Genomic DNA, 13,980 nt, shown 5'->3' on the forward strand with positions numbered 1-13,980 from the left:
AGTGGATCATGACATGAGCTTTATTTCTCAATTGGGGTGGTGATAATAGCGGGTCATGAGTTGTTTTCACCTGACAGATCATGGCCTTACCAGTTTTGTGTCTTGGATTCATTTTGAACATTGGAGCCCAACTTGTGTGTTGTTGACTTCAATATTTTTATGAGGTTCGGTTGGGTGATTTTTGGAGACCTGCATTATTTCTATTTGTTGTTCTCATTTTCTTTCCATCTCACACAGTTGGTCAGTTAAGTGGTGTATCCTTGGTGGAGGCTGTCCTGGTCTTGTGTATTGTTAGGTTCTATTCGTCAGCAAAGAGGTAAATTATTTAATTGGTATTCTCTTACTTTCCCTCCCGTTTTATATTTAACTACCATGGGCCCATTTTCTACTTCATATATTGATGCACTGAACAGGAATCGACTTAATTTCCATCGCAAATTAATGTTTTAAAAATATTTTATTGTTTATAATAATGGAACTTTATCACATTAAGCCTAACGAAGTGGCTATTCGTACTTAAGTACGGCTAGACTGTACGGCTAGACTGCCAGTCTAGTCGTACTTAGATCTAGGTTTGGCCCTATCGACTCAAGCCTGTTTAGTACACAGGTCTCATTAGATCTAGATCTAGTAATTATTCAGGTTCAAATATATACAAGTCAGTAAGGCACCTTTTGGTTTTGTCTGAAATACAAATACTTTAAACTTTAAGCATTGCAAACTAAAAATTTCATTTACAATTCAGCCATCAATATTAAGTACGGCTAGCCTCTTCCTAAGCCTAATTACGTAGTAATGTCTTCTCTTTGGACCAATAGGGAGTTGCCTCCCTGAAGTAAGAGAAAAAAATCTGTGGGGGTGACAGGGGGGCCTGTTTTAATTTATTATTTGATATGATGTTTTGGAGTCAGGTTTGGAATTTTTTTGAAAATAATTTATTTGCGACAGCTTTAGTGGCTTATGTGATGTGCGGCAATTGCAGTTTGAACCTCAAAGCAGTGCATCTGTGTGCGTGAATGAATGTAAAAAATAGATCTATAGATATAAGTAAGTTGTTCAGGGTTGTCATTTGCTTCTTGCCTTAATATGACATGTTATTTTTTAATTTTTGCAGATGGATCAGTTAAAAGTGGCAATCCGAGTGCGTCCTCTGTTACAAAAGTAAGTCCAAAGGAGGCAGTAGATGTTTCTTTTGATGTTGTGTTCTTACCCACTTCCATGTAGAACTAATTTTCAACGTGGTAGAATGTATCAGATGTCGCATTTTAACTACATCAAAAACAAAGACAAATTACAAAAAAAGCAATCTGCTAAAACTCTACGTCAAGTGGGTGGAAAAACAATTTTAGTCTAGCTTTTATGTTGTGAAAATGATAGTAACCTGAAGTTGGGGGAGTTTTTGAAGATGTAGGTTGTTTTTCCTCGATGTCAATGTTGAAAGTCTAAAACATCTACCCAGTTGGTCAATCAGCAATAGCTACACATTGATAATGATTTGACAAATGTTTGCTCTCTTACAGTGAAATTGACAAGGGGTTGACGAGCCGATGGATAACTTCTGAGGCCACCATTAGACCCGAAGGCTCATCAGGCCCCGAATATGCCTTTGGTAAGTCACATGATGAGTTGTCATCATTTTTTTGACTCTTACTTCTCTTTTACTTTTAGATGATGGATTAGTTGACCAATGTTATTTTGTTTTCATTCTTTATTGCTTGTACATGGGCTGTTGGAGGGCGCCTCTAGTAGGTCGTACTTCTTTTTTTTACCTCTGTTACTTCTGTTTGCCTTGCTATTTTCCTGCATTAAATGGCCTTTACTTTATTATTGTGGCAATGTGCTTCTCTCCATTGAACTGCCTTTAATGTGTGGGTGATTCGACCCTATCAAGCACCAACTGATTTTATTTCTCTTTCTTTTCTTTGTACGTTATTCTTTAGTAATAGTAACACTTCAAATCTTTGGCACTTGTAAGACCTATTTGTGTTATAAGTGCCACACAGTTCCTACTAAACCAAAAACAAAGAAATTAGTAAATGTTCAATTGTTCACGAAATACTAGTAGTGTTATTTCTGTAACATTGTATTTATGTTCTTTTAGGACCATGTATATGACGGAAAAGTTTTGATTTCAACCATTTATTTATCATTGTCCTCTGTTCTTTTCAGACCATGTGTACAATGAAAAAGTGTCGAATTTGAAGATATACAAGGAGATGACACACAACATGGTACAACGGGCCATGGAAGGCTTTCACGGTTTGTTTCTTACTTTTCTTGTCTAGATAACCGAATTGTGGGATGGTAAGGGGATGCCCCCAAAAAATGTACGTAATTTTATACTGCCGTAAGCTGACAAAATGGCTTTTTTTCTTTCTTCACAGCAGTTTCGAGAAAAAGTGTTTATCAGCGTAACCATTGAAAAATAGTCATTCATGATTCCGAAATTTGAATTCTGATTTATTAAAAAACTAGTCAGTTTCTCTTTGTTTTCACCCGAATAGGGTAACCTATCAGACTTTCAATTTAGAAAAAAAAAAAAAAAATTAGTGCCAAAATGGAAAGAGGCATTTTGTCAGCATACGGCAGTATAGGTCTAACAGCCCTTTCAACATTGTAAGAAATAAACTACTGTATGAGCAAACATATCAGCATTATTATTTAGCATCCTAATGCCGACCTGCCAGGTACTTGAGTAAACAGGCATTTTTACATCACTGGTGATGATATACATGGACAAAATGACTACGGCTATTGTGTTATGACTTTTGTCAATAACTTTTCTATTCCAGGCACTCACATGTTCACATGTATATCACTTTCATAAACATTTTTTAATTCACTCTTTCGTAAACATAAATATTTATACTCTCCTGTCTCAGAAACTGTTCACATATATCACATTAATGGACATATTTTTTATTTACTCTCCTGTCTCAGGCGCAGTGGGTTTTTTTTTCTCTTTTTTTGGTAAGTGTTTTACGGCGCTCGCAACTGCATAAGGTCATATGAGCGCACGGGACACACCAAATATTTTCAGCATTGGTAGGAAATTTTGAACTTTGCACGGATTGTGGCCGAAGCCTACTCTTATCCATTTTAGACCACAGAGTTTGCAACTTGCTCATTGGATCTGAGATTTTTTACCCTTGTCCGAGAAGGCTAGGTGTAGATCTTTCCTACCAGAAGATCAGGGGCGTGGCTGAAAGACAGCAGTAAGAAGGAGCCAAGGAGTAGCAGTAGAAAGGCTACAGAAAGAGCCAGGAGCCCAGAGGAGGGGGCAAAGGAGATGATGGGGTGGGGGCAGAAAGTGGAGACAAATCTAGAGAGCAGGGAAGGAAGAAGTGAAAGGAGACAATTTTAGAGAGGAACATTTTTCCATCGCTTCCTGGATTCGAACTTGGGACCTTTGAATGAGAGGCGAACACCTTAACCTCTAGGCCACAAGAACCCCGCACTCTGTTTACATAGCACATTACACGGGGAGTATTGCATACGGATGTATCTCAAAGGCCGCCAAAAATGACTTACGTCTGTATGCAATGCTGCCCGCGATTAGTGAACCTATTTTTAAATTCACTCTTTAGTAAACATTTTTTAATTCACTCTTTAGTAAACATTTTAGTACTGTCCTGTCCCAAGCACTCTGTTTACACATCTCATTAGTGAACATATTTTTTATTTCTTCTTCTGTACCAGGAACCCTTTTCACCTATGGACAATCCGGCTCCGGAAAGACCTTCACCATTGATTCTCTCAGATCTGAGGCTCTGAAGAATATATATGAATACATTGAAAATGTAAGTGAAGTGACTTGTGCGTTTCTTGCTTTGCCTGTGCAGATGGTTGGAGAGTGCTGCTATTATTTTGTTTTTCTTTCCCTATTTCTTCACTTTCCCTCCCTTCTGTTGTTTCTGGTTTCTCTAGTCTGTCTTACTCTTTCCTTGTACTTAAATGATTATTTTTGAGTCCATGCCTTTATATTTACTTAATATACTCAAAGTGCCATTGAGTGTGACATGAACAATTGTAATTTTAGTTCTTCAGTCTGAGAAATACGGAAACTGTTTGACATTGTAATTTTTGTTCTTTATTGATCAGGGAAATAGGGAAATTGTCTGAATGGAAAATTATTTGACCGTGTACTTTTGGCCCTTCGGTCAGGGAAATGGGGAAATTGTTTGACAGTGCAATTTTAGTCCATTATATTGGTCAGGGGAATAGGGATATTGTATTGCAGTCCATTATTGGTCAGGGAAATAGGGAAATTGTTTGACATTGTAATTTTAGTCCATCATTGGTCAGGAAAATGAGGACATTTTTCCGGCTCATAGTAATTTTAATCCCTCGTCATCCAGTTTTGAGAGAAATAGTGTAACAAATTTTTTTTGTCCTCCTTTGCTCAGTGTCCGGCTCGAGAGTTTCTCGTTCGATGCTCATACATTGAGCTCTACAACGAGAAACTGGTGGATCTTCTGGCAGACGAACAGGCTGATAATAAAGAGCTGAAGATCCGAGAGGATCCCGTAAGTTGTGGGGACGGTCCCACGGGGGATTTAATCAGTAGCATCATTATCATCATCATTGTCATCATCATCATCAGCATCATCATTGTGTAAAAAGCAGAGTAGGTAGGGAGAGTCTTGATTGACTTATAGACAAAAAGTTTTTAAAAAATATTCAAAATTTGGTATATCGTCCAATATTTTGCCACGTAGGCTTCCTCAGGAGCAACCACCACCACCACCATCATCATCATAATTTTGTGATTTTAAAATTTTTTATTTTGCTAACCTTCAGGAAAAGAAGATAATCATTAAAAAAATTTTAAGGGTTAATTTATCATTATTGTTGATGTGCAAAGATTTAGTGAGTTTTTTTTTTCTTAGAATCTTTAGGATGATATTGTCTACTATATCCCCTAGAGAGGTCATCATTATTGTTATTAATTATTATTCTGTTATCATCATTATATTTATTCTCATTGTTGATATTCTAATGGTGATTATTTTTATATTTATTATCATAATCATTAATGTTGTAATAACAAAACTGAAGTTTCTTTTTCGTTTACCTTTAGGACAAAAATGTATACATTGACAATCTTGTTGAAGACGTGATTGTTACCCTCGATGACTCTGAACGCGTTTTAAACAAAGGCAACGGTGAGTTCTCTGAGTTGTGAGGAAATGTGGGATTGATCTATCTGGCTGGTTGGCTGACTAGTTTGCTGGCTGTTACTCTGTATGTTTGTCTGTCCGTCCGTCCATCCTATGTTTCTGTCCGTCCATTCGTCTGTACGTATGTGCGTTTTAGTTTAATGACATTGATAAAGATGCCCAAGAGTAGAGTAGCGCATGGGTAATGATGAAGGAAAGAGTTACAAACCCACCCGCTTATGCGAGTGGTTGACGGGTGCTCTGATGCGGTTTGCTCCTTTTTCTTATCAAACATCTATCATCCTTATCTGTCCTCCTCTTGTTTTTTGGTGTTTGTTACTCTACTGTCTACTGTAACATTAACGCCTATTATCTTCGGCGCTTGTATGACTTAATTGTGTTTCATGATGTGCTGTAAAATGCTTACTAAAGCAAAAAATTATTGGAAAAGAGAAGAGAACCTTTGCGTGGTGGTAAGTGATTTGGAACTGTTTTCACTTTCAGAAAAGCGGACTTTTGCCGAGACCAGACAGAATGATCGCTCTTCCCGTGCCCACTGCATCTTTAGAGTGGTGAGTTGTTTGTGTTGTGTACAAACTGCAATGTTTTTTTTTGGTTTTTAAAAAAATTGGTGGTGTTGGTCTCCAGATCATCGGTTTCCTCCTCCTTGTTTTCTTTCTCCTCCTCATTTTCTTTCTCATCCTTCTTCTCTTTCTCCTCCTTTTTCTTCATCTCCTCCAAAAAATTGACCAGATCTGAAACAAGTACTAGCAGTTATTGTTTGCACTCATTTCTCTACTCGGATGCCCTCAGACAAACAAAATAAACCTCACAATAACGGTTTCAAGTTTTCCCGGTCAAAGACGGTTGCAGTACACTTCTGCCGAACAAGCAGATGTGTACTGCAGCCGGATTTGAAACTATACGGGGAAAGGATTCCCGTCCAGGACCAGGCTCGTTTCCTAGACGTTATATTCGACAAAATACTCAACACTCCGCACATCAAAGACATTTGTGTGAGGTGCCAGAAAGCGTTAAATGCTTTGAAAATTCTATCGCATCCGGAGTAGGGCAGGGACCTTCTCCACTTGTACATCTCCCTTGTCCGATCCAGGCTTGACTTCGGCTGTCAGGTCTACTGATCGACAAAACCCACATCCTGAAAATGCTAGACCCTGTACAAAACCAAGGACTCCGCCTCGCTCTGGGGGCTTTCCGCATTTCCCCGGTGGAGAGCCTCCAGGCTGAGGCAAACATACCATCACTCTCACTCAGATGCACACAACTCTCACTACAATACGCAATTAAACAGAGCTCAACACCAGAAAATCCAGCGCACAACTGCATTTTTACAACAAACCCAGAAACCATAAACAAATTCCAAAACAACGAAACACTCAAACCCTTCGGCCTCAGAATCCTTGTGGACCTAAAAAGCTTACACTTTTCCAAACAAGATATTCAACAATTTTTTTTCCCGGACCTCCCTCCTTGGCACTTCACCAAGGCAAAAGTAGACTTACAGCTGACCACACACGACAAAGAAAGCACAAACCCCAAAACTTTTAAAGCAGAATACAAAAAACTAATAGATAAATACCCTGGTGCAGAGCCTGTCTTCATGGATGGCTCCAAAAAAGACTATAATGTAGGGGCCGCAGCCCTATCTTCCAACAGTACACACAGAGGAGACTCCATCCTGAAGGCTCCATTTTCTCTGCGTAGGCCACTGCCGTTGACATGGCACTGGACTCCGTAGAAGATTCTCCTAACAAATATTTCCTTATCCTTTCTGACTCTCTGTCTTGCATCACCTCACTCACAAACTACTCACTCCTACACCCAAAAATAGGCTACAACAGAAAATTCACACCCGATGTGAAACAGGAAAAAATGTCATTTTCGCATGGTACCTAGCCATGTGGGCATCCGATGAAACGAGCAGGTAGATGACCTGGCGAAGAAATCCTCATCCCTTCTGTTGGGATCAACGACGAATACTCTCCCACCGACTGACTTTAAAAATAAAGTCAATAAGTACACCTCCAGTGTGTGGGAGAGCCACTGGAAAAAACAGAAAAATAACAAACTCTATAATATAAAACCCAAACTATATGAAATAAAACCCAAACTAGAACAGCGAAATCCTTCGGACCTCTCCAGAAGAGACAAAGTCATTTTTACTCGTTTGCGCATCAGACACATGGCCCTGACACACAAATACCTGCTACAGGGAGATGAGAAACCGTTCTGTGTCGGATGCGACCCAGATTTTACCATTAGACACATTTTAACCGAATGTCTAGACTTTGGAGAGATCCGAAGGAAATACTTTAAAAGCACAAAATTACGAGACATTTTTTTCCGTCGTTGTTGCCAACAGAATTTTAGATTTTACCAAGGCCTTTATGGAAAGTTATGAAACAGATGGTTCGAAAATGTTTAAGTGTTATTTAGAAAGTTGTTTTACATTTAAATTTAAATCTAAAGCCTATTTACACTCAATTTTTAGCATATTAAAAATGTTTAAATAGAAATATTGACCAGTATCAAGCCAAGAAAATGAACCGTTGAGAAAAAAACAACTTGCTTTGCACGCTCATATAACCTTGTGCAGTTGCGAGCGCTGTAAAACCCCATACTATACAAACAAACAAACCTCCCTAAAAAAACCCAACCTAATATTATTTTGTTGTCGAGTTCAATTTCTGAGTGGTGAAATTTCTGTTATTATAAAACTGTTTCAATAGTTCCACAAGCCGGTGACTCAGTCAATTTGTTTTAATCAAGCATCTGCTTGCTGAGATGTTTCCCACTTGCTCAGCCTGGGTTTTGCTTGACAGGTTGTGTCAAAGCCGTTTTAAAAATAAATTATCGCATTATTTTTTAAAATCACGTGTTATCTTTATTTTTGTTTTCACTGCTGTTCGAATTAACGCTGCTGTACAAATTAATGGATACTGTGAATATAAGCAGATTAGGCGAGGAGTGAGGCAAGGATGTGTTATGTCACCAGACATCTTTAACTAACATGTACAATAAAACAATCCTTAGAAACTTAGAAGAATGTCCAGGCCTCAAAGTAATTCGAGAAAATATTATCTGGTATGCAGATGACACAGTTTTAATAGCAGGCTCCGAAAAAGGACCTTCAATTGCTTCTAGGTACTATTGTAAGAGAAAGTGAACGTAAAGGATTATTGTTGAATGTAAAGAATACAGAATACATGGTAATATCCAAAAAAGCAGCAAATCCTAGTTGTAATCTCATCAGCAAAGGTGAAAAGATCAAACAAGTCCAGTAGTTTAAATATCTAGGATATATAACATCTGATGCCAAATGTTCCACAGAAATAAAAAGAACTACAATGGCTAAGGCTAGTTTCAATAAAATGAGCCCAATCCTGAAAAGTAGAAACATCTCTATGAACACCAAAATGAAAGTCCTGAAATGCTTTGTTTGGTCACCCTTCTATGTGGCTGTGAATGCTTGACAATCACTAAAGACAGTGAAAATAAAAAGCGACTGAAATGTGGTTTCTTAGGAGACTGCTAAGAGTATCGTGGAAGGAAAAGAAATCAAATGAGGTAGTGCTTGATGAAGCCCACGTGGGACGCTCAATGTTAAAAACAATCAGGAAACGACAAATGTAGTTTTTGGGACACCTGAATAGACAAAAGGGTCTTGAACATCTAGCTCTCACTGGCAAAATTGAGGGCAAGCGAGGCAGGGGAAGGCCCAGAACAGCATACTTAGGGAACCTAAACAAATGGGTAACAGGGGAAGATCAGGGAAACATAGCTTTTTTGAGAGCATCCGGGCAAAGGAATGAATGGAAAACCATGATCGCGATGTCTGTGGCAGATCTGGCACTCGATGACGATGACCCTCATTATTTATATTATTATCGTTATATAATAGTGTTGTTCTTACTATTTTATCGCCCTTCTTTATTTTCATCATTATAATCCTTTTATTTTTCAACATGAAAATGTGTTCATTTGTCGTTTTTACAGTTGTGTGTCTGTTGTTTTTCCCTCAGGTGATAGAAAGCAGAGAGAGAGACGATCCAAATCGCTCGGGAGTGTTTGTGTCTCATTTGGTGCGTTTTGCCAGAATTTTTTTAATTTATGAAGGACTTTGGCCTTTATGCGAAATTGTAAAACGAAATTAAATTATTAAAAATTATGTTATTTCGGGAAGTTGTTTTAGATTGAAAAAATATTTTTACATCGAATTTTAAATGTTTTTAATTTTACCATTTCAAGACCTAACTACTGACCGGTGTCCAGCTGTACAGTGAACTGCAAATAAAACTAACTTGTGTTTCGCGCGCTCATTTGACCATATGCAGTTGCGAGCGCCGAAAAACCCCATACTAAACTAAACTTCGGCACTTATATCAAAGATAGTACAGCCTACGGTAAGATGCTGCAGTGGCCCAATTTTGTGAGGTACGTCGACTCCTAGCGTCACTAGCGGCGAGCGTGCGACAGTATGTAAACAAACACGGCGTGAGACACGCAACGCTCATGCTGTCGGCATGACTGGTCAGTTTTTTTCAGCGATCGGCCGTTCTAATTCCAGAGGAAAAACTAAATAATTGTCTTTCTTCAGATTTCCAAAGGACGAAAAATGGAAAGACAATGTGAAATTGATTTTTTAATCAAGAGTCTAGATTAGAGCTAAACTAGAGAGATCAGAGTCCAGCCTGTAAGCTTTGTTTACTCTCTGCATCATGCATCCTTGACTATGACCAATGCTTTGTACTCTGTACTTTGTTGTGTGTGGTTTCATTCCATTTGGTGTAGAACTAGATTCTAGATGCAAATGTTATATAGATCTATATGTTTTCTGTGTTATAGGTTATTATGTAATTTGTTCTTTAGCACAACACAGAGAGATCAGTATTTTGCATATTAATCTGTAACTTTTTATGACGTATGGGCCATTGACCTCGAAAGTCAATAAAGTCTAATTCAATTCAATTCTCTCTCACCACACATACTCATACACACTTGCACGCACGCACGCACACACGCGCACACACACACACACACACACACACACACACACACACACACGCACCATATGTCCTGACCACTTCTGTACATTTTATCATCATCACGGTCACCATCACATCATCATCATCAAATCATCTTCATATACATCACAAAAATCACCTCCACAAACATCCAGTGGCGGTGGGTGGACCAAGATTTGGGTGAGGCTAAGGTTGGTTCCATTTCTTTACTACCAAAAATCAAGCGCTATGAGCTCAACAGTGATGAATTTGCTATACTCACGGTGAGCCACAGTATTTTAGGAACAATTCGAAAGAGGAAAATCAACTTTGTCTTCCATCTCTTTATTCTAAGTTAGCTCTAGATTCTTCTGGATGGCGGGGACGAAACCGTTTCCTTTCCAAATTTTTTTCTAATTTTCATCTAATGAAAAAGTTGCCTTAAAAGTGGTAGATCTGCGACGTGATTTATAACACTTAAATAAGTTAAATCTCAGGGGCACACACAGCGCCTCAAGCATATTATTATTTCGTCTATGATGAGCTGGTATCAGCTGTGTAGTCGAGGAAAATTGAAAAAACCTAACGAAGGTCCAATGAGTGCATAGGTAACTGTGTCACTGGGGAAAGTGTGTCGTAAACGTTCACCCTGTTGTCAAGGCTAGGAGAGCGTGAGCCCTTAGAAAAGAGAGAGACATAATATACTTCTATGTTGTATTCTTTGTACTCTTTCTCTCTCTCTCTCTTTCTCTCTCTCTCTCTCTCTCTCTCTCTCTCTCTCTCTCTCTCTCTCTCTCTCTCTCTCTCTCTCTCTCTCTCTCTCTCTCTCTCTCTCTCTCTCTCTCTCTCTCTCTCTCTCTCTCTCTCACTCACTCACTCACTCACTCAGTCACCCATTCATCTATCTCTGTGTGTGCATGTTTGTCGTTTTAACTGTAATAGCTTATTAGTTCCCCCCCCCCCCCCCCCTCTCTCTCTCTCTATTCTGCTATTGCAGCGTTCCCTGGTATATCTAATACTACTTGACACTATCTTTTGATTTCTAATAATGCATACTCCTAAAGATCCTGTCATCAAAACGATCAATAATATTGCATTGGATATATTCTAGGCCTAGATTTCATGATCTAGATCTTGATTTAGTAGATCGTGAGCCTATGTCACCCGTTACCGAAGTGAGGCTATTTTTTAATCTAATGTTTTCCTTTTAAAATATTTTAGATCTAGATAAATTATTAAAATACGTTGATCAGTACTTTAGTTTGGTAGATAGGTCTATATAATTATTTAGATCTAGATTAGAATGGGCCCTAGAGTAGGATTAACAAGGACGCTCTCATATTCTACTCTATCCAACAAGCCCAGGGCCAAGCCATCGGGGCTCAGTCACACGCTCGCTGGGGGCGTGGCCTATTTTATGCGTGCTACGTTTTTTTTTACAGAGGGAAAGAGGGAACTGCAGCATCTTACCGTAGGGTGTAGTATCTTTGCTTATATGACCTTATTGTGTTGCAAGTGCTGTAAAACTTTTACTAAAACTAAAAACACCTCTTCTTTTCCTCCCTCTCCCTTCCAGAATCTGGTGGACTTGGCCGGCAGTGAGAGGGCGGGGGAAAACATTGGCGACCGCAGAAGAGAGGGCTGTTCTATCAATACCTCTCTTCTGTGGCTTAGCCAAGTTATAAAACAGCTCTCTTTGGGACAAAGGTTAGTGACGCAGTGCGACTGTTACAAGCTTGCCAACTGTCCCAAATTTCCCACTGTTGACACTGCCGTAAAACACCTACTCAATCAGCTTAGCTCTATAACCCAGAAGTAGACGATTGGTGGAGTGTTCAGTGAAACTCGCTCGGTCTCCGAGTGGACAGTCCCAGCTCCCAGTCAGATCGCAGGGCGTATGAAATATTACTTACTGTTAATACAATCTTTTACGAATCTAGATAGATTTATTTTGACTTAGAGAAGTGTTAGAGAAATGTAACTGCCTTCCTCTTTCACTTTGACACAGTTTTAGCTATTTTATGAATATTTTCCATGTAGACCCTATTACTTGTAACACCTCTAATCTTCATCATTTTTTTTTTCAGCAATCAGTTGATAAATTTTAGAAACAGCAAGCTAACAAGATTGCTCCAGAATGCACTTGGAGGGAACTCCCAGACAGGCGTTCTCTGCACAGTGAACCCCACTGCAGTAGAAGAAACGCACTCTACTCTGAAGGTGTGTAGATCATTTGTGAGGCAGCGTTTTGAAATGAGGCGCTCTTTAAAATAATGACATTGAAGAAATCAGCATTTTTTTCTGCCAGTTGGATTTTTTTGGAATTGATGTATTTTGGCTCATTACCTGCTATGTCTATTTAAGAAAATATTTCTGTATGGATTTTACTGAAAAACGCTGATTAAAAGCACAACAAAAGTAACTTTTCTGTTTTCAAGGACTCTCAAGCTTTGGAAATCAACAAACTTTGGCAGCCATTTTCTCGCTAATTTAACCTCTTAAACCATGCTACCCCACTTCCTTTAATTGCAAATATCACGACTTCTATCCAAGGCAGTTGTGTATTTTTTCATCAGAAACAAGACAAACGAACAGGCTTTATGGTGATATTAATAACTCCACCTGCCTAGAAATTGACGAGTGCCCGATTCCACCATGTCATGACACATTTAGTAGATGGGTGGTTGGAGGGGGCTCTGGTGGGGGTTTGCTCCCTCTTTATCAGACATTTATCATCCTTATCTCTCCTCCTTCTTTTTTGTGTTTGTTACACTCTAGTGACATCTCCAATCTTGGGCTGGGTGGTTGGCGGGTAATCTGATGTTGTTTACTCCTTCTCTATTATCAGATATTTATCGTCCTTATCTCTCCTCATTTTCTCTGTACATTACTCTCTAGCAGCGTCTGTAATTTTTGGGTGGGTGGTTGGTGGGTGCTCTTATGAGGATTGATCCTTCTTATAAAAAATCTATTGGCCTTAAACCCCCTGGGGTGGTGCTACTGACTTGAAGTGTATTGAGGCCATTCCGAAAGGGGGGACATTAACATGTTCTTATGCACAGTAGAATTGTAAATGGGCTGATTCATCGTCATGCTCATAACTGTGCCTGAACTGCAACAGGGAACTGCTGCTTTTTCTTCCCTAATCCTTACTATTGTCTTTTTCCTCTACTTCTTTTGTATGTTTGTCACACTCTTGTGAACTGCTGTTTCCGGGGTGCTTTGATAGTTGAAGCAGACTTTGTGCTGTTAAAGCTAGAGAGTTGAGCAGAGTAAGCCTGATTCCTTGTAAGTTCTTCTCTGTTGACATTCACCCCTTGGCGCTCATATGACCTTAGGCAGTTGCGAGCGCCGTAAAACCCCTTACAAAACTAAAAAGCTTGCACTATATGTTTCCCGGGAAGCCGAAAATGTTTCTCAGTGTTCTATGGTCTGCAGGGTTTATAATATAGGGTGTAAAGCGCATAGAGCTTGCTGTTGAGCAGGGGTATGTGCATATACAAATTCTAATTATTATTATTACAAGTATTTTTTCATTGTTTGTCTGTCAGTTTGCCGAGAATGCAAAAAAAGTGATCAACAAGCCACAGCAGAATGAGGTGCTGACTGACCGGGCCATGCTGAAGAAAAAACAAGACGAAATTAACAAACTCAAGAAAACTATTAGACAGGTTAGCTGTATCTGTTTTTGTTTTTTTCTTTTAATTCTTTTCCTTCTTGTCAATGTCTCCCTCTCTCTCTTTGTCTGTCTGTCTGTCTGTCTGTCTGTCTGTCTGTCTGTCTGTCTGTCTGTCTGT

General features: G+C 39.1%; 1 protein-coding gene across 1 annotated transcript in view; it reads left to right on the top strand.

Moving 5' to 3' along the window:
* LOC101861569 (trichohyalin) overlaps positions 1 to 13,980 on the top strand; it is a gene marked incomplete in the record, with an annotated part of 55,040 nt that overhangs the window by 2,595 nt on the left and 38,465 nt on the right. Inside the window, 12 exon segments of the mRNA XM_013080534.1 lie at positions 238 to 316; positions 1,115 to 1,161; positions 1,521 to 1,609; positions 2,170 to 2,259; positions 3,700 to 3,800; positions 4,407 to 4,526; positions 5,081 to 5,165; positions 5,664 to 5,731; positions 9,203 to 9,262; positions 11,760 to 11,890; positions 12,271 to 12,403; positions 13,735 to 13,854. Coding sequence (XP_012935988.1) covers positions 1,115 to 1,161; positions 1,521 to 1,609; positions 2,170 to 2,259; positions 3,700 to 3,800; positions 4,407 to 4,526; positions 5,081 to 5,165; positions 5,664 to 5,731; positions 9,203 to 9,262; positions 11,760 to 11,890; positions 12,271 to 12,403; positions 13,735 to 13,854 — 1,044 coding nt within the window.

The sequence above is a fragment of the Aplysia californica genome, unplaced genomic scaffold (assembly GCF_000002075.1).
Source record: "Aplysia californica isolate F4 #8 unplaced genomic scaffold, AplCal3.0 scaffold00090, whole genome shotgun sequence".
NCBI lineage: Eukaryota > Metazoa > Mollusca > Gastropoda > Aplysiida > Aplysiidae > Aplysia > Aplysia californica.